Source organism: Cyrtonyx montezumae, unplaced genomic scaffold (assembly GCF_038088225.1).
Source record: "Cyrtonyx montezumae isolate F1298 unplaced genomic scaffold, pur_monq_1.0 scaffold_9, whole genome shotgun sequence".
NCBI classification, from domain to species: domain Eukaryota; kingdom Metazoa; phylum Chordata; class Aves; order Galliformes; family Odontophoridae; genus Cyrtonyx; species Cyrtonyx montezumae.
In genome coordinates, this window is record NW_027072100.1 from 1,562,758 (window position 1) to 1,587,500 (window position 24,743).

Consider the following 24,743-nt stretch of genomic DNA (forward strand, 5'->3'; position numbering starts at 1 on the left):
AGCAAGCATCTTTCAGTGGTAAGAAGATAAATAGCAAAAAGGCAAATCCTACTAAAACATAAACAAGGTATCTTTGATATCTAGTGCCTTTCATATTGTGTCTTACTGAGATAAAGTGCGACTGGGGATAAGATGCAAGAAAGGTGAACCTTCATGGTGATCCAGAAAACACTTCAGGTATATCATAGAATGGTTTGGGTTGGAAGAGACCTTAAAGAGCATCCAGTTCCTAACCCCGTGAAGGTATGGTTGCCAACCACTAAATCAGGCACCAGATCAGGCTGTCCAGGGCCCCAAACAACCTCGGCCTTGAAACACCTCCAGGGATGGGGCATCCCTAATTTCTCCGGGCAGCAGTGCCAGCGCCTCACAGCCCTCTGTGTAAAGAACTTGAGCCTCGTCCTCTGTCCTCTCGTGAGGACAGAGCAGAGGGGGACAATCCTCTCCCTCACCCTGTCTGCCACCCCTCTCTGTTGATGCAGCCCAGGATGCTGCTGGCCTTCTGGGCTGCAAGAACACACTGCAGGCTCATGTTCAGCTTGTCATCCACCAGGAGCCACATGTACTTCTCTGCAGGCCTGCTCTCAAAGAGTTCTTTGCCCAGTCTGTACACTACCTGGGGTAGTCCCAGCCCAGGTGAAACACTTTGCGCTTGCCTTGTAGAACCTCATCAGGTTAATGTGGGTGCAGTTCTCAAGCCTGCCAAGGTCCCTTTGGATGGCACTGCTTTTTAATGTATCAGCTGCACTACAGCTTGGTGTCATCCACAAACTTGCCAAGGGCGCACTCAAGCCCACTATCTAGGTCACTAGTAAAGATGTTAAAGAGTATAGGTCCCAAGATGGAGCCCTGAGGAACACCACTCATAACCAGCTCCTGCCTGGACATAGAGCTGCTGACCACAACCTTCTGGCTGCAACCATCTGACTGTTTCCTTGTCCATGGAATAGCCCACCTTTCAAATCCATCTCTCTCCAATTTACATAAAGATGTAGTGTGGGACCATATCAAAGGCCTTGCAGAAGTCCAGGTAGACAACATTGGTTGCTCCTACTTTATCCACTGATGTTGTCACTCCATTACAGAAGGTCACCAGATTAGTCAGGCACGATGTGCCCTTGGTGAAGCTGTGATGGCTATCTCAGATCCTCATCTTGCATCTGCCTCGACTTACAGAAAATCTGACTCAGCTTCCAGTAGGATCTGTTCCACGGTCTTCCAGGCACAGAGGCTCACTGGCCTGTAATGGCTATACTTAAAACAGTCAAGTCCCAGAAAGATCTAGCAAAGGAAGAGACTGGCCAGAGGTGTCTCTATTTCCCCAGTCTTTCTAAACAAGCCACGAGTAACTAAATCTGATTTCACAGACAAGTAATAATAAACAAGCAAGACAGGAGACTAATCACTGGACTATTAACATTAATGCTCATTTAAAATACAATTTAAGTGGGGAACTTTCCTTATGTTCACCAGACCAAAAGGACACCCAGAGCATTGGTTCAGCAAACAAGCTGCTGGAAGCTAAAACAAGTACCATGGTGCACACAGCGATACCAGATAGTTTAAGAAAGTCAAAATAAATGAAGATGATACAGAAGAAAAATTATTTTGACTAATGAAACAAAGAGAGGCTTTGTCAATAAAATTTGCTTCCCTAACACCCTAGTAGGAACAGCAACTAACAGCAAGGGGATATCCTGGGAGTTTCATTAAGACCTGCCAGCACCCGTATTAAGTTCATTGAGGGAAATAAAGGCAGAAGTGGTAACGGAGGCTTGGAGGAAACAGTCAGACCCTTATACAAGATGTAGGATTCCTCACAGGAGAAGCAGAAGTTCACTGCCTCTTATTTCTCCTCTCTTCAGTGAAGAGATACATTGAAGACTTCACCAGGTGAAGCGTTGTTTGTCGCAATCCTTGGACAGTCATTAACATCAGCAACTGCTGGGGCTAGCAGGGACCCTGCTTAGGTTATTTTGAGGGATGAGGAAACAGATGGCAGTGAAAAACATGTCTGTTCCTTGTGTGCCTCCAAAGGCACACTCTGAAGGGAATTTGGCTTTGCTCAAAATCCTCATTTCAAGATGCCTTCTTCCAACCAAAAGTACCAGGATGGAACAATTGTGAATGTTTAAAGAAATGCTTAAAGTATACTGGACTCAAGGTGGAGCTGGTGGATCTATTTAGCCCGTTACACTGCAACCTGTCCCTGGTATGTTTTGGGTTTGAATCTCTGAACATTTAGCAGTATTTATATGCTGACCTGATAAAAATACATTCTTTTTAGGAAAAGTTGATTTTAAGGAAAAGTTTGCCTAGATGATCTTGTAGGTCCTTTCCAACCTAATGTATCTATGAAACCATGTCTACATTCAAAGCCACCAACTTCAGAAAAAAATGTAACTGAAAGGTGAAAGCAAAAGAGAATGAAACATGATATCAAAAGAATTAAATGGTTCTGCTTCATTCTTAAATGGATAGTTCTGAACTGCACTTTAAAGGAAATGGTATCACAGCCACTTGAATATGAAAATAATTCATTAAATAGAACAGAGTGCCTTGTAGGCTTTCAATTACCTGTCTCTTTCACTCTCTAGAGCCTTCAATGAAGCCTGAAATTCTGTGTAGTGACGTTCCACTTCTTCCCATCGACTCCTTTCCCCCTCTAAGGACTGCAGACACACCTGCAGCTCTTTGTTCCGATGTTCCACCTCTTCCCATCGGCTCCTCCCCTCCTCCAAGATTTTCTGAAGGTACACAATCTCCAGCACCTTCTGCTTGGACAACTCCTGTGCTTCACTCAGATCATGCTGAGCTTTATGGCCAATTGCTTGATGGGACTCTTCAGAGGCTGCTAGCTGAGATGTCAGCTCTTCTACCTGAAGAAGAAAATGACAGAGCACTCAAAGACTACAGCTTGTCACTGCAAGCCACGTCATACGCTATGAGGAAAGGGGAAGAACAGATCTCATTCTATGTCAGAGTATCAGATTCAGCTGATTTGTTTGAAAAGCACAGAAAGGGGCACTATATTCATCTCATAAAACACCTTAAGGTGTTTTAGGCTACCAGGAAAAGACCAGCAGAAATCCATTCTGATGATTACTGGCAAACAAACAAGCAAAAGGACTAGCCCGTCTGTTCAGGGCAGCAGCTGACATGCTGCTGCTGAAGGTCTCCTTCAGACCAGCTGAGATGGACACTACAGTATGATGGCAGCCAGAGGAATTACTGAATGTCTGTTCTGCAATAGAAAGACAGTTAAGTGATGGCACCACCTACTTAATGGCTCAAGTATCTTCTCCTGTTTCAGTCACCTGTTTTTGTAGATCATCCCTCTGCTGAAGAAGGATATTCTTTTCCTCTTTGATGTTTTCAATTTCATCCCTGTGCTTATTCTCCACCGTTTTGATCTTACTGTGAGTTTCCTGCAGCTCTTCCGAGAAGTTCTGCAACCACAAATGGAGACCTAGTTACTGGGACCTACCATCAGCTCCATGTTTTTCCTCTTTCTGTCTTAATGTCATTCATTCATCCATTTCTCTCTGCTTCTCAAGCCATCTCTGCTTCCGCTGCAACCCAGTCTTCCTTCTGCTTACCAGGCTCTGTGCTTTCAGCGATCCAGAACTTGTGCTCCATTTCCTCATTATTGCCTTTTATTCTGCAACCTGGCTTTAGAAGCCTCAATCTCAGCTTATGCTCAGTCACCAACTGTTTGAACTTTCTACCTGCCTTACCAGTGAGACTTACCTGCTTATACTCCTGCTGCTCTGACACCTTCCGCCTGAGTTGCTCAAGCTGCTGGCATGCTTCTGTTAGTTCTCCCTGAGTTTGGAGTAGTGTCTCTAATAAAGCTTTATTCTCGTTCTCCTTTTCTATCAAAATCTGCACAGAAATACAGAGAAAACAGGTTGAATCTCCACAGAAAAAGAATTTGTAAGTCCTTCAGTGACTTGAAGGCTGACAGGCTCACACAGACTCAAAGTAATATGCTGCCCATCTCTTAGGTCACTATCTGCCCACTTGGTGGCACAGATTCCAAAGTCAGATGAGTAGTACAAACATGGTCCTCTTGTGACTGAATCTTCAACAAACTCTGAATCACCTAATAGGAAAATGTGTGGCACTTCTCAAGTGGTGATGATGGTACTCCTTGTCTTCTGTTGTGTCTCATTTGTCTTTTGATACTGGCTTTTGTGCTCACTTAGCAGTAGAGAACATACAAGTCTGCTGGAGGGTGAAGGCAGTAGCTCCTTCAGAAAAATCATGTATTCTAAGTGGGCCTTGGTGAATTCCAGTTTAAGATACACACTGTCACATCTGAGAGCTGGTCCTGTCATTCCAATACACAAATAGGGTACTGCCACATCTAGGCAGACTGCTAGGAAGAAATCTGGGTAGAACACAGGGAGGACTCTCAGTGCACGAGAGGTTTGCTTTGGCACACTGTTTGCTTGTGCCTCACAGAACTGTGTTCTGCTTGTGTCCTGGGCACAAAACAGTCTACCAGCAAGTGACTTCAGAAGAAAAATTTGAGAGGCCACTTCTGTTACACTGCTCAGAAATAGCTCATTCTTATTGCCAAAGACAGTTCTGCATGCATTTCACTTTACCCAATTCAAAGTAGAAAACACTTCAGGAAAACAGGGACAGACAAGGCGTGCTCTCACATCCTGATACCCAGCTTGCTCCCACAGTTCTGTCCTTCCTGTACAGGTGGCTTCCTTCAGCTCACCACTGTGAGACATGATTATGGTGTTCGTACTCTTTTTGGGCCTTCAGCGGACTTCCTGGCTTTCTGAAGCTTACACTCTGGTAAACTACTGTGTTACAGGCATTGTCCTTCACAGCACAGAGGTCTCATGATTGCCAAGGCATTCTGTTTACAGAAGGGCATCCAAGAGACATCTCTACCCAGGCATGCAGTGTCAAGAGAACTGTCAGTAAGTAACAGAGAAGGGTAAAAACCCAAATTCTGCTTCTGTATTTACCTGTTGATTGGCATTTCCAACTCTAGTTCGTTCCTCTTCTTGTTGAGCTAGCATGGTAGCAACTTCCTCCTTCATATGGAACAGCTTCTTCTCATGCTCCCTTTCTGTCTCTGCTTTCTCCTCTTCCCAGCGCTCCAGCATCTCCTGCAGCTCTAAATGGTGTGCTTCCCGTTCACTTGCCTGACGAATGAAGGAAAAGACCTCAAGATGAAGTCTCAAGTAACCTCATGAGAAACATGTGAATCTTCACCCTTCCCACAAGACTCCACCTGAACAGCACACTATAGTTGCCTTGTGCCCTATCTAGGAACATAAAAGAGCCAGTCAGCAAGCAAAAGAAAAGTAGAGTTAAGTTCTCCTCTCTGATGGTTGCCTGTTTCCAACCACCTCAGGATTTCTCCTTATCTTCTACTTTCAGGATTCAGTGTAATTGTAATCAATGAAAAGATGTATACTGAGTGCAGGGTGAGAAAAAGGCCAGTATCACAATGCCCAAGTCACGAGACAGGCAGTGAATGGAACTACAAGGAACAAGGAGCCTGTCCCACGTGCTTTAAGACCAAGAGTAATACCTCTGTCAACCACAAAAAGACAGAAAGAAAAGAAGTTTCTGACCACAGTTGGCAGGAATGCTGTGAGTCTACTTCATGGCAGACAGGAGTCTGGTGATCTGGTGATCATACCACTTTACTGTGAGGTGTTGGGTGGAGTTCACCAAACATTCTGTTGAATTTGTCTTAAGCCCACAACAAATCTTTGTTTGCATTTACCATCCTAACAAAAACATGTGGGCTCACACATGTCTTCAAGCATGAACCCCTGGTTCTGCTGCCTGTCCTAGCAGCCTGTGGCTTCTGACACCTGACGTTTACTGCCATTTCTCACTCTCAGGCAACAATTATGCAAAAGCCATCCCACAAAGCTTGCTTGAAGAATTAAAAACATACTGTTTCCTACCAGGTCTTGTAGGAGCTTGTTTATTTCCACTTTGTGATCAGTTTGCTGAAGTTTCAGGGTATTGTTATGCTGCTGTTCTATCTGAATGAGCTGTTGTGCCATGTTTTCCCGTTCCTGCTTCATTAGAGATCTCTCTGTTTCCAGCTCATACTGAAGACACTTAACTTCCCCTGCAAACACAATGAATGGCAAGAAAAGTAGCCCCATCAGAAACAATGGTTCTGATTTTGCCAGCCTTACAGCATTTTAATTTCAGTGCAAAAGGGCTCTCTCCGCATTCTTTCATTCCTCAGCATTGCACTTTAAACAATATGAGATCACCAGATGCAAAGTACATGAGACTCCCACCTTGTATCACTTCCTTAGCCTGGATGACTGCATGAAGTTGGATTTCAAGCTGGCTCTTGGTGACCTCCAGGTGAGATAAGTGCTGCTGAGCCTCAAACAGGCTGGATTCCAGGGTGTCCTTCACTGACCTGTATGTTGTAACCATGGAAAGAAATGAGCTTCTTGCTCTTGACATTCACAGGGAATTATTCCAGTAAGAAGCAGTCCCAACATCTAAATATGGAAAATGGGTTGTGTGGAAATTCATGGACAAAAAACATTTCTGCCATTTCAAATAGCAATGGAGACCTCTCCAGATTTTACTTACAATCTAGCGTAACACAGAAAGTACAGCCTGATTTGATCTCAATAGCCAAATTCAGGTAGTTGTGCCTAGAAAGTCTGTGCCAAAAGTCAAAAGCCCACCCTCAGCTCACAGCTCTTTTCTCACTGGCACTTCAGACTTGTTTTTTGGGGTGGGGTGGAAGGGAATCAAACCAAAAAAGTGCATTTTCCTGACTTGCGAGTGACTGTTCTATGCTGTTCATAGCATAGGCATATGCAGGTAATTTCCCAGACTCCCTGTATTTACAAGAGATGGTAGAGTAACCTCTCATGCTTGTAGCTGCATTTTTAAGAATTCTAGCAGCTCATGCACTATCTGAAAGGAGAGATAAGCATCCTTCAGTTTAAACTAGAAGTTCAAGACAAACTTACTACTTTTCATTGAGTGTTGCTAACTAAGCATGCCATAGCCCAAACAGCTTGTCATTCTTTAAAATGGAAGATGTGGTACTGCAGATACAAGCTGCCACATGCACAGACACACAGGATTTTGGAATCAGAGGCTGAAGTTACCTCCTTGCAGTACAAGTGTACTTGTTCTGTGTGCCAATAGCTTACAATACACAGCACTATTTCATTACTACAGGGATGCAATTAGGGTGAGATCATTAAAGGTAATGGGGGATATTGTGGGTGATACAGCAATAAACCCCATCAAATTAGCATTTGATTACTTCAGTGTACAATGGGAAACATGTCTGATCATGTCAATATCTGTCAGTATAAATTAAATGTGCCACACTTCAAAGATAAATAGACAAATAGCCTCAGAAACAGAAAAGGTAAGAGTCCAAAACTGTGAAAACAAAAGGCTTGAGAACATCATCTGGTGAGACTAGTTGCTGTTGCTTCTGGGTAATGCTTTTATTTATTGATAAAGGTTCTTTATAACTAATTTATCTCTTATTTTTTACTGACACTGTCACTGAAAATAAATAAATAAATAAATAAAGCTGAACATTTTAATAAATTCTCTCTGAAAGTACGTACTGCCAATCTCTGTCTTTATGGCAGAACAGATGCACACAAACAATAACTGTCCTCCATTCACCTATGCACTGATAAAATGTGGAAAACAACATCAGTGTTACTAGACAGCTTCAATGCAAATTCATCATCCTGCACCCTGCAGCCTTGGCTGCACTCTCCTCTGGAAGCTGAACCAGCAATAAAAGCTGCAGAAAAGCAGAATAGCCACTCTGACAAAACAATTCAGCTGAATCGAATAAGAGAAGCTGGAGACCAGAAGCAGCAGCTCTCAAGAATCAGACAGTGTTGAAATAGCATTTATCAGTCCTGTTAACAACATACTCTGGAACAGTCAGGTGTAAAAGTCAAGACACATGACAATCCCTAAAATATCATTTGTATAGCTTTGTAGTTCAGGAATCTTCTAACGACTTGGAAGGAAAAACAAACTTCTCAACACATTTTTTGGTGAAACAGAAATTGTCACATAACCTAGAAGCCTGATAACAGCACAAGGACTGTGTCTTGTCCCTTCCTTGCACAACATCTCCATGACTGCCATGTCTGGAGGCCACGTGGTAACGTCCAGAGGACCCAATGGTGAACAAGAATTCCAAAGCACTGCCAAAGATTCAAAATAAACTTCCCTGCTGCCAATAGAACTAAACCTAGGTCCTGCACCACAGTTATCAAGAGTTAGCTTAGAAGCAGAACTCCCTCAAGATCTTCAGCGTAAGCCTCACTCTAAAAGATGACGCTACTTAGAACGTATAGTAGTCTGGGATCCTAAATATCTTCCTTGAAATGTACATAACAAGAAGGCAAAAACAGAGAGAAGTTTCAGTCTCCACTAAACATCTGGATGCAGGCAAAGGTAGCATGGCACAGTTACTTCCGAATGCAGAGCCAAGGTACCAGGTACTGAGGAACTGGACTGCCTTGCTTTACACTTCACGCAGTAATGTGCAAGGGGGCACAAACATGAGCCTAGGACTTCGTTAGCTTTAACTGCCAGAAAAATAACACACACCATGATACAGTTTCTTCCTCCCCCCTCAAGATTTTGCTCAAGATTATTCAATTTTCAGTCTAAGGAAGGTAAAGCCATCTGGAAAGCATACAGGATGCAATAAATCCTAGTGTAATGATTACCACCTTTGTAATTACAGACATTAAATAATGTCCTGTCTAGGGCCTCCTCCCTGCCTTTACCTGGCCTCTGCCAGCTGCTCTGAAAGGCCTTGTCTGTCCCGTTCCACAGCTGCCAGTTGCACCTCAAGGGCAGCCTTCTCATGCACCAGGAATTCCTTCTCTTTGGACACCTTGGCCACTGCATCCTCTTGGCGAGAGAACTGCTGGCGCAACTGCTCCAAACCGCTGCTAGCTGACTCCTGCTGGCGGTAAACCTGAAAGCAGGATAAAAGATATTTTTGGTCATTTCTCCGAGTACGTGCTCACAACCAACCAGTGTCACTTCTGAATCAGTTAGAGGAGAGAGAGTTCCTGCACTGTGCACTGAAAGTCTAAGAGCATCTGCTACATACAGCGCTAGTACACCAAGCTGCCAAAAGGTGCTGAGACTTGGAAGTGATTGTAGGGCCACACTGGGTTGGCTGGGACCAGACAGCTACTTGAGGACAAACACACAGACCCCAGATTATGTGTTTTCATGCAAAAATCCTGTGTTTTCCAGAACTTCTCCCTTGCAAACTTAAATTTGGAATCCATATCAGTGCTGTAAATCAGTTAAGTTTGAGCAAGTACAACTTGGCTTGATGAAGGGAATGAAAGTAAAAATAGTTTCTCCTTAAAAACAAAGAACAAAACAACTAAAAATCCCTCAAAGAGTCACTTAATTTAGCATGTATAGCAGCTGGCTGCCATGAGGTAGGGCAGCATTGATGAGCACTGTCATTTAGCAATTTATGGGGCTGATATGGCCAAAGAGATTGTGTTCATTAATTCACTGTCAGTAATTCTGTTCACTTGACTTACATTAAAAAAATTCCCTAATATATATTGCTGATAATCAAGCTTGAAGATTAACCATGACTTTTAAGCTTCTTTCTGCATTATAACACCTCTGCTTTGTACTTGCCAAATAACCTACCCTAGACTCAAAGACTAATACAGAACAAATTATGAGAAAAACAATATTTTCCAACAGAAACCTCCCCAGTGATACGATTCTCCCAGATTTTTTCTCTAATACACCAAAAACAGTCAGTCCAGAGAAAACAATCTTGTCTGTTCATCCACTTCTCATCTTCCTCAAAGCTTAATGATGCTCTAACAATTCGAAGTTACATTTACATCTTAAAATATAATTTCAACAATAAAAGCAGGATGCCAATCCCTTTCTTAGCAGTACAAGACAGCAGATATTGACTTGCAGCCCTGTCCAGCTCCCTAGGTTTGAACAAATTGAGTTCTGAAAATCGTGGACTTCACAATAAAAATATAAATGGAAATGTACAGCCCTTTCTCACCTCGGAAAAAGATGAAGAGCTTCAGTGTTTGTTTGTTACCAATAGCAGTGGTAGCCTCATTCAGGTGCATGGACAACAATAATTTTATCTCTGGAGTTTATAAAAAACACAACAAAGGGACTAATGCAAACAACTGGATCAAAAGAATCTGTAGAAACAAAGGACAGTTCAACCCCTCAGAATTATAGTCTCTGCAAGCCAATAACTACTTTCCAAAAGCAAGTAAACACTGCCTTCTGACCTCTGGTACTAACAAGCATCTTGTTGACTAAAGAACTGCAGAGCCAAGCAGCCAAAAGCCCACCCAGAAGAACCAGACCGTTGGCGTCACCTGCTCGAGTTTCTCTTGGTTTTCTTCCTTCTCCTCTGCCAGAGTTCTCAGTTGCATCTGCAGCTCTTCCTGCTGCTCTTCTGCTTTCTTCAGCAGTTCCTCCAGGCGGGATTTCTCCGTGCAAAGTTCTTCACTTGTTCTTTTGTACAACATCAGCTTTTCCTGTCCAGAGACCTTTGCTCTCTCCATCTCACCTATTTTACCCGACAGAAGTTCGTTCTCTTGTTCCAGCTACAATCACAGGCACACAGAGAAAACAAAACACAGCTAAGATTTGTAGATTTGGCTTGGACAGAAAAATGAACATCTCCATATTCAGCCAGTCATACTGTCTGAAGGCAAAGGTCTGAAAATAATCAGCAGCTGGACGTGAACACCTTGCAGGGTTGGAAACTCTACTCACCTGCAACACAAGCTTGTTCAGTTCCACTTTATCCAATGCCAGAGCTTCATTAATACTGCTCATCTTTGCTGTGGCAACACGTAGATCAGCTATTTCAGAATTCAGCTTATTCTGAGCCCCTGTCAATCCTGCCACTGATTTCTCTGCCTGAAGAGACAAAACAACATGAAAGCAAAGACAACGGAGTAACCCTGACTTTAAGCAGTAACTCCAGATCTCCTTTGTGTCTCTGACATACTCCCAGTTAAATCTCCCCAGTAAGCACATGGGGCCTAGCTCCACCACAGAGCATGCCTGCATCACAGCATTATGCAAGAAGGATAATGCCATTTTCTCTGACTTCTACTACCAAAAACAGCATCAGAACTCCATATCCCATGACTGGTACTTAGGAATAAGGTGTCCATACCTTTTCCAGTGCCACTGTAAGCTCCTGTTTCTCTTGTTTCAGCAGGTCCTTCTGAAGGTGTGATTCCTCCAGCATCTCTCTCATGACTATCAGTTCACTCTGTAACAATGAATGCTTTGCTTCAAGTGCAGCTAAGTCCTTCAGACTTGTGAAAAGGAGGAAAGGCAACAGATTTTTAATGCCAAAAAAGTTACTGTTTGCAAAACAAAGACTACATACTGTACACTAGATATGGCAGTTTTTATTTACATGCAAGGAATGCTGGAATTTTCTAACTAGAGCTGTGTCACTTTTATGTCACTTATATAGATGAAATATTATCCACTGAGAAAGTAGAACAAGCTTTCAAAAATCACAAAATGTTCCAAAAAGTTTGGATACTCTTAACCTAACAGCTTTCTCCTCGTTAGCTTTCCTTTTTGATACATTGGATAAAAGACACCGAAGCCATTAGGTAAAACATACTTCTCAATATTGTTCTCACCTTCTGCAATTAAACAGCTTGCAATCTATTTTGAGAGAGGATGTGTATGAATTTCCAATCCAGTACTCACAGGATCACAGAATGATTCAGACTGGAAGGAACCCCAGGAGGATTCCAGCCCAATCTTCAGCTCAAAGTATTATCACTACAGGACTGGTCCAGGTTGCTTAAGGCTACATCCTGACATATCTTTCAAATTCCCAAGGGAATCTGCACAACATCTCTGAATAACTTGTTCTACTGCATGACTGTCTTAATTGTTTGACTTTTTTTTTCCAGTCTGAATTATCTGTTTCAGTTGATGACTGTAGAAACTACTCTGGTCAGATCTGGACTAATTTTCTAAAGGAAGATAAAGAAAGAACAAGGAGGCAGCTATTCTGTATGTCAGTAAGTACTCAGCTCTGCCCATGTACTCCCTCACACCTCTATGCTACAATGAATAGACAACACCTTCCCTTTGCAGTATGTAGACACCTAAGCTCTAGCACCGCTCACCCCTGCCCAGAGAAAGCTTTTAACACTCACAGGAGCTCGTGGTCACGATGTGCTCTCTCCATTGCCAGTTGCTGCTCCACCTTTTCCCCTTGGGCTGAATCTTGCTTCAGCTGCAGCTCAGTGTTACTCTGACGTAGGCGTGAGGCTTCTTGCTCACTTAATTCCAGCTTTTGTTGTAGTTCTCCCTTGATTTTCTCTAGGTTTGCACGGTCACTGCAGAGACAAGGAAAAAGAATGAGGTGCTCTGCATACTCACCGATCCCATTTTCACCATTCTAGGATGGAGTTGTGGAAAGCAGGGTAAGAAGAAACTTGTTGCTCCCCTCACTAGATTACTGCAGAGAGGAAGTAAGGCAGATTCAGCTTGTATGAATGGTGGCTAGGAAAGGGCACTGAAAGAACAGAATTCAGAGAAGAAGCATGTTGAGAGGCTTCCTGTATTCCAACATTGCTCTGAATCTCAAAGAAAAGCAGTCATAGTATGACATTAGAGCATGAAAAGCTGTAACAGGAGGATGTTAATGAGGGCATAGGAGAATTCGTTGCCCATAACACCTCTGAACTCTCAAAGCTGAAAGCAGATTACCTTTAGAACACAGAAGGATGAAACACTTACTTTTTGAATGCTTGTACCAGAGACTTCAGATGCTGCTGGTGCCTGCTAAACGTTTTGTTTTCCTTCTCCAGTTGCTCAAGCCTTTGCTGCAGCTTTTTGCACTTCTCTTCCTGCTGTCTGTGCTGGAGGTGCAGGAAATTGATTGAGTCTTGCCTGGCAGAAAGCTCTTCTTTTAGAGCCTGTAAGGAATGGGCAGGGAAAAAGCAGAAAAAAGCAATAATGAGCAGGGAAGATGGCTTCAAATACAGTAGCTGGGAGGAGAAGCAAGCAGAGAGACAGCTCACCTGAAAGCAAAAGCTGTAATGAGGAGAAGGAGATCAGGATAGAAAAGCAGGAGAACACAATGTTGCTGAGCCTGGCAAGGCCATACAGTAGCAAGAGTGGGATGACGGCTAGAAAATAACTGGTAAGTAAATGAAGAGGTCTGAAGCCAGGTGAGGCACTAGTGACTGTGGCCAGTGGTGAAGGCTATCAGAAATTCTCACCTGTGTTGCTTTTTGCCTCCTTGCCAGTGTTTCCTGAACCAATACAAAGGCATGTTCTGCATCAAGGGAGCTCAGACAAGAGAGGACGTTGCTAGAGGGCGCATGCAGGGAACTGTCAGTGTGGACAATGCTGACTGTGCTGTCACCATCACTTAACACCATCTGAAACACCACATCAAGCTGTTATTCTTTGCACATAATATTTTGTTCTCCTTCATCTATTTCTCCCTCTTCCCACACTTCACCCTAGAGTTATTAAAGACTCAATTCACTCATTTCTTCAGTGATTAAATAAGTTTTGTCCCAGCCACAAGTACTCCAGGGACTTCTGAACAGAGCTACTATAAACAAGAAGAGAAGAAACAAAAGTGAAGTGGATAGGGTCTGCTCAAATGCCCAGTTTCTTGATGCTCTCAGGAACAATTTGGTTCTCTTTCGGCTGCTCAAAGCCACACACATGCAAGCACAAAATCAACACTGGATATAGCAATGAAAAGAACCATTAACACTGCCCAGAGAAGAAGGCAGCTGATGAATACTGGAAAACAGCAATGAAATAGCTAATGTTTATAATTGCTCTGAGCAGAAGCAAAAAAGGAAAAAATGATTAAATAAGGAGAAAGAACTGACTTTGTGTGAGGCAGCGTAAAAGATCTGATGATCAAACCTCCTGTACGGAGTGAAGATTTGAAGTAAGTTAAGCTTAGCCCTAGCCAGTTGGGACAGTTAAGATTTTGTGATGATAATGGACAGTGAAGACAGAGTGAAGTAGCAAAGCTGGCAAGCACATTGATTGAGTCAGTGACCTTTTACAAAAATCTGAAGAACAACATGGTTATTGCTCACAGGGGGCTTGGGAAGCCTCCAAGCAACACTGGAGTAGAAATGTCAAGCAGCCAACTAAGAAAGCACAGTTCAAGAGAGACCTTAACACGACAGTGAAGGCAAAGCTACTGAAACTAATGGGAGCTTAGATGAAGAGTCACAGGAGAGCTAACTGTGAAGTTATAATAGGTTTCATGTCAGAAAAGTGTCATAAAAATTAAACAGCCAGTAGCAGTATAAAACACATGAATCTATTCCCTGGGCTTTTCTCTTTTGTTCATCAAGTACTTCTACATAAAATTTATAAAGACGTGGACTCAAATGTGTACTCACCTCAGTTATCTCTCTGAATAACTTCTGAAGGGCAAGATTATCTTCTTTGGCATTTTTAGTTAATGAAGATTTGTATTCTACCTCTAACCGACTTGCTTCCTGAGAATAGAATAAGGAAAGAATGCACAAGGAAGAGCTGCTCCCCTCTGCTCCTCTCATTCCCATCTTCATTCAGCACTGCCATACTGACAAGCCATAGCGATTCCAGTATATTACTTTTCATATTCATTCAATTTCTTTTCTGCTAAAACTAAGCAGAAAAGGAGCAGCAACTCTTTTTTATAAAGAGTTAAGCTGTCAATTCCAAGTAAATTTGATGACTAGAAACTTAAAGTCTGAGGCAAAATTGCACGGGTGCAAACCCTCTAAGTCAGACCCCCAGAACGTCTGCAGCTCCCCTGCCATTGCCTGCAGCTGGACAGACTCCACACATGCCAAACATACAACAGGTATCTCGGTGATGTTCCTAATTTTTCCACACATCCTTATTGTTCTTCCTCTTGAAGAAGCCACACCTCTCTGTGCTAAGGCTAGAGAACAAATGACTCAAAACAAACAGACACTGGGCTATTTCCCAGGTAAAGGTAAAACATACTAGCATCTCCACAGTGTCGTTAAGTGTTTTCAAGGTCTTCTCTTTCTCCTCGTTTTGCTTCTGAGACTGTACAAGCAAGGCTGAGAGCTCCATCACCCTGAGAAGAGAAGGTCCACATGCCATTCCAAAAGCATTGCACACCATGTGTTAAGATAAGCAGCTCCCAAAAGCACAGCAGAAAAAGTTCAGCCCAGCAAAGACAGCCTCAATCTCTACATGCTAACATGCTGTGCACCACAGGAAGGCACTACTCAGCCCAAAGGACTGTGCACTCAGACTTCCAAGGAAACATCAGTACAGAGGTGTTACATTGCTTACAACAGTCCTGTGCAAATTCCTCCCAGATCCTTGAGCACAGCCCTGGACAGCAAAAGAGCTTTATACTACTCTGAATTTCTCACCAAGAATCAGTAACAGCAATTACATTACAATACACAATCTTTCCTCCAGTCTTCTTGCTCAGAAGAGCTTCCACCAGACCTTTCCTACTGGGCAGAAATGAGGCTATACAGAATGGATGTGCTCTGAACACGAACACAGCCCACCTGTGAGTCAGCAGTCACAAAAGATGATGTTGGGACTAAAAAAAGTTTAAGATATATTAACCTATCTTGAAGCTCTTTCTTCTCCAGGTCCTCATTGACTTGCAAGCACATCATTTCCAAAGGCTTCTGGTTTATTTCCCTTTCCTTTTGCTGCTGTGCTTGGTCCTTTAGGACAGGCCTACTCAAAGTGAGAGACTCCCAGAACTGTATGCCAGAGTTTATATGGAAGCAGGTCCCAAGTATAGATCCAGAGAGTCTCATTTGCTCTGCCTTCAGCTCTGACAAATCTCTGAGGAAGAATAAAGAAAGAGGTAATGTTCACAACATAATTTTTAGCAGTCGATCCATTTTTCAAGTACAAAATTAGGCAACAGATTATACCTTTGTTATGGACAAATCACATGCTAATCTCAGAAGGTCAGATGAATATCTATAGAACCATGGAATTAGTTTATTTTCTCCTCAGATGAAATGCATGGCATAGCCAGAAGGCTTCAAGAACTTCTAATTACTAATAAATTGCTTCTCTTGTTGTATCTTATTAACATACTCTAATTATTGTTATTATACATAAGGAATTTTACTAAGATCTACAGATTTTATGACTAATGTCTCAGCATTAAGTGAACTATTAGCATCACCAATCAGACTGTTGAGAGGCTTATGAAGATGTGGACAAAATAAATGCTTCAGAAAGGTATTATGAGAATAATCCTTGAAACACAGAATCACAGAATTGCAGGGGTTGGAAGGGACCTCAAGAGATCCTTGAGTCCAACACTCCTGGTAAAGCAGGTATCCTACAATAGGTCACGCAGGTGGTGACAGCTCCAAAGCAGGCTTTATGGAATTACTTTAAGTCACCAAAGGAGAAATTGTATTGTCAGCTGTATCTAAAGGAAGATGAAGGTACAAAAAGCAGATGTGAAAAGAAGAGAAGCTACATTTTCCTCTCCAGGTCACTTGCTCTTAATTTCTCCTCACCTGTCAGTGGCAGTCTTCATTTCCAGGAAATGACGGCGGAAAATCACCACCTGACGCCATATGCTCAGAAGACGGTTATGTTCACCCTTTAAGTACCTGTCATAAAACTAAACACACAAAGACAAAGAAGATCAGCAATTCAGCCTTCCCTGGCACTGTACAATTTTTCTAGATCTGAGAGAGCACAGCTATCATCAATGGAACACCTTCAGCACTTCCAACAGAAGCATCAAGGACTGAAGAGGCGCCACACAAACATCCTCAGTAAGCCTGCTACCTGAATGCAAAGATGGGAACATCCACACCCCTCCTGCTGCAGTGGATATCAACAAAGCACACTGAGCAGGATTTCCCATCTTGTCTTGCAGAGATCTCTAACACCCTTGGTGAAGGAAGAAAAAAAAAAAACAAAAACAACATAAGCCCCTTCATTTGTGTGCCAAATTAGGTTGCTGGTAAGGGATGCCTGTCCTGATGTTCTCTTTCAGGAACCTGAAAACACACTGACCTCTCTGTTCTTCACTGCTAAGATTTAAGAAATGCAAAAAAAAAAAAAATAGTAACAAAAATAAAGGAGTCTGTAAGTGATTGGCCTACATTGTAGAGCAATAGCAAGTACTTTAAGTCAGCAGCACTGCTGCAGTAGGCGGGCATCTTCTACCAACATCTTTGCTGACACCCCTCCACCCCACGCTCACGTTCTGATAACCACAACAATACCCTCATTTGAGTCTGGCACTATGGTGACAGTCCTGCAGCCCACCCTCACCTCACGCTCACTGCGCCATTCACTCTCCTTGAATTCCAGCTCCTGTCGGGCCCTCGTCCAATCTGCTGTCAGTTTTCCAACATCTTCTTTTAGAGCTAAATTCACCTTATTTGCTTTATCTAGGTGTTCCCGCAGGAGGGTATTCACTTCTGCCAGATTCTCACACCTTTGAAAAGGAGAAATAGCAGTGAGTTCACCAAACAACTACTACCACAGGTGGCATCCTCATGATTTTTCAGTTCCCTCAACACTGACTTTCTTTGCATGGAAACAATAGAAGTGCTTTCTCGGAATAATGAAAATCTCCCTGCCATGGCAAACCCACTTGTTTCTTCTTGCGTTAAGCCTTCATCCCCATCTCCAGTTTCAGTCTCCCCTTCCTCATCATGCTCTTGCCTTCCCATGCTCTGCCTGGACACTTGTCCATTTCACTGTCACAAGACCCTGCTGAAAGCATCACTGTTCTGGCTGTCTTCATACCACCACTGTTATCTCTGCTTCTATATTTTTTCCCTTGAAATATCGTTCCTACTTCTGCCCTCACTTCTTTTCAAGCCTCCCCCTGTTCTGGTCCATTACATTAGGACCTGCAGTAAAATCCTGCACACCACAAAACCCAGGCCATACATGTGTGGGAAACAGCTTTAAGTGAAGATGTGAACAGAAAACTGAAATAAACTTATATTCAGTTCCCCAAGTGCACTGCATCTGCAGCCCTCAAAAGGGCTCATTGCAGTAAGTGTAAAGCACTGCAGGCCAATTACTGTGGGGCCACAGCCTAGTATCTCCCTCAGGAAATATTTCATGAACAAAATTGGAAGAACCACTGTCCAGTGAACAAGTGCAGAGCTCAGTTTTTGGACAAAAATAGGAGTTGTGCTTCCTCCACCTTACTTTGCAACTCAGGCAACACAGCACACAGACATATTTTATACCACACACAATTTATCTCCAGGGCTGAAGGAGAAAGAAAAGCACAAAGATTCCCATGGTGCCAAATGCTCATCAGATAAAACAAAACTCCAAACCAAATAGGAAAACACCTGCTCTATGAAACCTGTAGGATGTTACGGTTTGATTCCCAACATAAAGCAGGGCCTTGCTGAGCAGCTCACCTACTGAATCACAGAAGAATTCAGGCTGGGAAGGGACCTCTGGAGGTCATACAACCAACCCTCAATCAAAACAAGAGGTACAGACTGTGGACCTTTCAGAACAGCCTGCCCAGCTGCTTCCCCTGGGGAGATCAGGTAGAACTTAGAGGTTTGTTCTCACTTCTGTGAGGATCTGGGACAACAGTAATGATGTACAGCTCTCTCCTTTTACCTTTGCTGCTCTTCTTCTAACTGGAGGAGTGCTTTCTCCAGGCCATCGTCTTCTGTGGTTTCCCATCTTTCTGAAAGGGATACCTAAAGAAAAGAAATCTTTAGTCAAATTCTTGAGCTCCCTTCACTGCTGTTACCATCTGCTGCTTTCTCCTCCATTTGTTCACTATCTCAGGAGCTTGTGGTTTCTTCCAGGCATTACAGCACAATGCCTACAGGGAGGACGGGAAGTGTAGAGTACTACTCCATGTCAGTAGCTCTCCTCATCTCCCATTGTCACAGCTGGGTCTCTTCAGCTCACAACCAGGAGCGCTCACTTAGACTTGAAACTTGGGAATACATACTCTCCTACGCTTTGTTTCCTGGGTTTACTTAAGCCATGAAGCACAAAGAAAAGCAATGAGACAGCTCTATATTTCAAGCACGAGCATTCTTGCCTTCCAAGATGCAGTGTTTCAATTAATTCCTATTCACACACAGCCTAATGTAACAAGCAGTATAGCTCTCTCCTGAGACCTAGCACAAACGTTACTCCAACAACAAAGCACTCCTTCTCAATGTTAACATCCTTCCTGACAAAGTTTTCTGGACCGGCGTTTCTGGGACTAAAGGTTGCTCCATGAACCGCTACTGGGCAAAACGCTGAAAGGCAAAATAACAAAGTACTCCTTTAAAGCCTCACATGAGGAAAGCGAGGTTTTTATTGATTTGAGGAGCCTTTAAGATGAGTTAACAAATGCCACATACCTTCACACGCACCCCTTCTGCTTCAAGTCGCTGCTCCAGCTCACGACACCAGGTCCGATACTGCAGCAGCTGAGATGGACAGAGAATCAGGATGAGGGAAATTAAGCTTCTAACAGACTCAGCTCCTCCTGCATTAGCTTTTCTCTAAGCCTTTACAGACAGAGCCCAGTACTTTTCACAGCACTACTGATACAGAGAGAAGTCGTTACCATATATGGAAGCTTCACTTAAACCAGTATTAAAAAAGTGAGAAAGGGTTTATGCTATGCACAGTACTAACTGCTCATCCTGACACAGCGATGACAAGCAGAATGACGAGACAGACACAGATGCCATGGCAGGCCAACTGTATCTGTCAGACTGAAGATTACCCTGTTTAAACCTCAGCAAACCATGTTAAATCTAGAAAGAGTGCCAACACCAAAATCAATGTCAAGTCCTACTGAAATCATGTTTCACTACAAGCTTGGAAGACTTACCAAGTGGCTCAGCAAGCCTCAGTAACAGAAAGCTTATGGGAATGAAAGAATTGTCTGAGTTGGAAGGGATCCTGAAAAGTCATCTAGTACAACCCCCCTGCAATGAACAGGGACACTTTCTGTGAGGTCCCCATCCAGCCTGACCTTGAATACTTCCAAGGAGAGGGTACCCATCACATCTCTGGGCAACCTGTTGCAATGCCTCACCACTCTAACTTAAAAAACAAACAAACAAACAAACAACCCTCCGCACATCCAGTCTAAATCTCCCCTTTTAGTTTGAAACCATTTCCCCTTGCCCTATCACAACAGGCCTTGCTCAAGTCTGTTGTGCTCTCTTTTTTACAGCTCCTTTAGATACTCAAAGGTTCCCCCAGAGCTTTCTCTTCTCTGGGCTGCACAGCCCCAGCCCTCTCAGCCTGTCCTTGTAGTGAGGCGTTCTGTCCCTCCGATCATTTTCCTGGCCCTCCTCTGGATGAGCACCAACAGGCCTACATCTCTCCCACGCTGAGGACTCCACATGTGGATGCAGTGTTCCAGGTGGGCGCTTGGTGCACAGTAGAGGGGTGGGATCCCCTCCCTCACCCCACTGCCTGCACTGCTTTGGACGTGCCCAGGACCTGGCTTGCTTTCTGGGCTGTGAGGGCACACTGTTGGCTCACGTCCAGCTTGCCATAAATGCTCCCTTCAGCATCCTACTCAGCAAAATCAAAGAAAGTGCAATTTCTTGCTACAAACCCAAGTAAGCGACAAACAGTAAAACAAAAGGGACGGAAAATATCTGTCACGGTGACCGCGAGTGTCCCGACAGGAGGGACTCAGAGCAGCCCGCAGCACTGCTTCGGGAGCACTGAAACAAGTGGAAAATCAGCACGGCCTGAGCGGGAACGCACAGAGCTCTGCGGTGCCTGCGGGAAGAAACGTGCTTTTACCATCTCTTCGCTACTGCGTCCAAACACATTTCCACACGACGTCAAACCGCTCGGCTGCCACCTCTGCCCCACTCGGGCAGTTTTCACTTGAATAAAAACTAAACAAGCCCGCAACGCTTCCCGCACTCAACGTGAGCGCCGTTTCCGTAACGTCCCCCGAACCGCGATGCCCGACGGGTAAACGATCTCGCGGGAGCGCCGAGAGAGCGGTTCCATTATGCCGTTAGTTCCCCGCGCCCAGGAACTGGGGCTCTCCGGGCAGCGGGAGGGGAGGGGCCGGGCCGGGCCGGGCGGCTCCCGAGGCCTACGGCTCCGGGCCCCGGGGTGGGCCGCGCCTCCTCCCGCCCTCCCCTCACCTTCTCCCGCAGCTTCCGCACCAACACCGCCTGCTGCTGCCGCCGCGCCTCCTCTGCTCCGTGCAGCCGGCTCCGCTGGCAGGCCTGGCCCCGCGCCGCCTCCCCGGTCGCCATGCCCCGCGCCCGGCCCCGCCCCGCAGCGCCGCGATGGGCGGCGGGTTGTGGGGCGGGAAGGGTGCCGTGCCCGGGCTGCTGCCGCCGGCTGTAGATTGCGGGTCGTGGCCGGTAAGGCTGCCCTGGGGAGTTATCTCCTGTGCAGTGGAAAAGGTGAACATGAGGGGGGCGGATTCAATTGTGACATAATAAACGTAAGCGAGGTGGATTTAGCTCTGAGAATATGGAGGGCGTCGCTTGAAATCAAGGTTAAACCAGAAATGTTCCGAAGTGGGCGAGGAGTCCTCCAGCGCCGTGCCCACAGTGGCACGGAATCACAGCGTCCCGAGTTGGAAGGGACGCACTCAGAGCACTGAGCCCAACGCGGCTCCGCACAGCATCACCCGAACTTAAACCCTACGGCTGAGGGCTGTCCCAGCGCTCCCCGAGCTCCGGCAGCTCGGGGCCGTGCCCGCTGCCCTGCGCGGCACAGCCTGTCCGTAACCTCACCTGGAAGCGGTGACGGAAGACGGGAGCGGCTCGAAGAAGTGGGTGCTGGACGCCTGTTTTGCACCAAGCGGATGGGACTCCCTTACAGCTATGCTACATCCTTGCCAGATGTGACAAAGGTAGAAAAGAATGCCAGTTGTTTTTTTTTGACCCTGAAGCTGTATGAGTTTGATTAACAAACGCAGTCCCTTTGGTACGCAGTGGTGCAGCCAGGCACGAGGTCATCTTGTGCTATCACAGCTCTTCATGGCTGTTTGAACATAGTGCGGCTCCATAGGAGCGCAGAGCTCTGACGTGTTGCTGACATGCAGGAGCCCGAGGCTGTGGGCCTGGGGCTGCGCCTCCAGGGATGGGGAGTTCTGGCATGCCGATTGGGCCAGAAGAAGCATCTGGTTTAAATTACATGGGGGACAGAAATAATGGGTAATATGTTCTGAGAGCTGAAGGAGTCTCCAGGGGTTCTTTGCAAAGGGGAACTCGCAGTGACTGTCCCAGCAGCTGAGCAGCTGAAATTCCAGCAAAGCTGCTCCATGGCTCCAGCTTCACACTCCTGCTGCTCGCATCTGGCTGTGGCACATGGGGTGGCAGCTCCGGGTGCTCCAGCACTCCTGTGAGAAGGAGGCAGGCAGAGGCTGAGAGGTGTCTGCACGCGGTGGTCAGCCCTGTCCTCAACAAGGAAAGCAGCCACAGCATGCACCCTGTCTGCCGTCCTGGTGTCTGCTGTGGAAATGTGTTCTCTGCCCTTGCTTCCAAAGTGCTACTGCCCTGTCTAGGCTCTTGTGGGATGCAGTTCCCACTGGTCTATCTTCTTTCCTCCTGTGAAGTTTCAGGTGAACTCCTTGCACAAGGCCTCCTGTCCTTTCTAGTTCCTGATCTCCATTTTAAGACTTTTGATTTGCCCAGACAATGGGCTTTCAGTTGATCCAAGTGTCACCCAAAAATGCCATTTCCTTTTCCGTGTGCTGCTGGACTTTCCCAGCTGCCTATGTATCTCTGCAGCAAATAGGTATTTTTTCTTCTCAAGGAAGAAAATGCAGTGGTTAACACCCTTGTGCTTTTCTCCAGGTTTGTCCATTGGTAGCTCACTGTTGTCCAGAGATAGCCAATGACACAATTCTTTGCACTCCAGTTTTCTATTTGTTGTGAAATCATAGAATTACCAAGGTTGGAAAACACCTCCAAGATCATCCAGTCCAACCATCCACCCACCACCAATATTCCCTAACCCGTGTCCCCCAGTACAACCTCTAAACATTTATTGAACACTTCCAGAGACAGTGACTGCCCCACCTCCCTGAGCAGCCCAGTCCAGCTCCTGACCACCCTCGGAGAAGAAACTTTTCCTAATGTCCAACCTGAATCTCCTCTAGTGCAACTTGAGGCCATTCCCTCTAGTTCTATTGCTAGATAAGTGAGAGCAAAGGCCAACATCCACCTCACCTCAACTTCCCCTCAGGGAGTTGTAGAGACTGAACAATCCCAGTTCTCTCAGCCACTCCTCTTGTGCTCCAGACCCCTCATGTCATGAAGACATCGCAGCGCAAATTTTTAAAAGAACCATATAATCTTAGAATGGCTGAAAGTGACCTTAAAGATCATTGCATTCCCACCTCCCTGCCATGTGCTGGCTGCCCCCCAGCTCAGGATGCCCAGGGCCCATCCATGGCCTCGGGCACCTGCACGGACGGGGCACCCACAGCTCTGGGCAGCAGTCCCAGGGTTGCACTGCCTCTGGATAAAGAATTTCTCCCTTGCATCTAACCTAAATCTCCCCTGTGGAGCACCATCTTCTGCTGTATACTGCAGTTTTCTGCATGCTTTTACTCTTTTTATTTATTTATCTATTTTGGGGGGTAGGGGGTTGGCAGTGGGGAGGGAGTGGAGTGTAATTCCTGCCCAGCCCAGTAAGATGCTGAATCCTATAGTGAGATGTGGGACTGATTTACTTATTTTGTTCATTCTTTTACTTATTGGGACTATGAATATCAGTTGAGTGTTCAATAAAGTCCATAAACTGAGAGATATGTTCATCTCAGATATGTAAATACTGTGTGAACATTTGATTGATTCTGCTTTTAGTGTGATTTACCAAGAGTTGAGGCCTATGTAGTCACATCATCTCACCTCCTGCTCTTTTCTGTCCATCTCCCAAGTCATTTATGTATCTGCAAATCTCAACCAAGTTTGATGGAACAATAGAGATCTTAAAGATAAAAAGTTTTTACAGATGTTGTGAAAACTGGAAGCTAGATACACCAAAAGTAATGCCTCCTATGTATTTCCATGCAAACTACAACAGATACAACAAGGGCAATAACACTGTTTGGCAGAGCAAATTCTCAGCTTGTAAAATGCTGTGTTTCATAGTCACCACCATAAACTGTGCACTTTCACCAACAGTGAGCAACAGCCTGCATGCCACGCTTGTAGAAGTCTGTACCAGCCGAGGTAGCCCATGGTCATTATTGCCAGTGCTGAAATGCATCTCCCACCATCTCACTGTGCTCACATCCACTGGTTTGTACCCTAAACGTTCAGCAAGAGTCAATGAATGTCACTGGGTGCCAGTTTTTCCACACAGAGGAATTTGATTCCACCCCTTTGCTCCATACACACTCCCATGTCAGATCACAGAATCACAGAACCGTAGGGGTTGAAAGGGACTTCCAGAGATCATCGAGGCCAACCCCCTGCCAAAGCAGCTCCCAGCCCAGGTTGCACAGGTAGGCGTCCAGGAGGGTCCTGAGTATCTCCAGAGAAGGAGACTCCACCAGCTCTCTGTGCAGCCTGTGCCAGTGCTCTGTCACTGCACTGTGAAGTTCCCACACACATTTGTGCAGAACTTCCTATGCTTCAGTTTGTGGCCATTTTTCCTCGTCCTATCACCACACATCTCTGAAAAGAGTCCAGCCTCGTCCCTTTGCCTCCCACTCCTTAGATATTAAT

General features: G+C 45.0%; 1 protein-coding gene across 1 annotated transcript in view; it reads right to left on the reverse strand.

Moving 5' to 3' along the window:
- CEP250 (centrosomal protein 250) overlaps positions 1 to 21,308 on the reverse strand; it is a 34,898-nt gene extending 13,590 nt beyond the window's left edge. The window contains 21 exon segments of the mRNA XM_065754503.1: positions 2,578 to 2,879; positions 3,318 to 3,449; positions 3,751 to 3,885; positions 4,992 to 5,171; positions 5,949 to 6,118; positions 6,297 to 6,424; positions 8,802 to 8,995; positions 10,410 to 10,640; positions 10,813 to 10,959; positions 11,222 to 11,366; positions 12,234 to 12,416; positions 12,820 to 12,998; positions 13,305 to 13,466; positions 14,463 to 14,561; positions 15,058 to 15,154; positions 15,664 to 15,891; positions 16,587 to 16,693; positions 17,356 to 17,521; positions 18,682 to 18,764; positions 19,428 to 19,496; positions 21,195 to 21,308. Of these exon segments, the coding sequence (XP_065610575.1) occupies positions 2,578 to 2,879; positions 3,318 to 3,449; positions 3,751 to 3,885; positions 4,992 to 5,171; positions 5,949 to 6,118; positions 6,297 to 6,424; positions 8,802 to 8,995; positions 10,410 to 10,640; positions 10,813 to 10,959; positions 11,222 to 11,366; positions 12,234 to 12,416; positions 12,820 to 12,998; positions 13,305 to 13,466; positions 14,463 to 14,561; positions 15,058 to 15,154; positions 15,664 to 15,891; positions 16,587 to 16,693; positions 17,356 to 17,521; positions 18,682 to 18,764; positions 19,428 to 19,496; positions 21,195 to 21,308 (3,251 nt within the window).
- Positions 21,309 to 24,743: the final 3,435 nt, after the last annotated feature.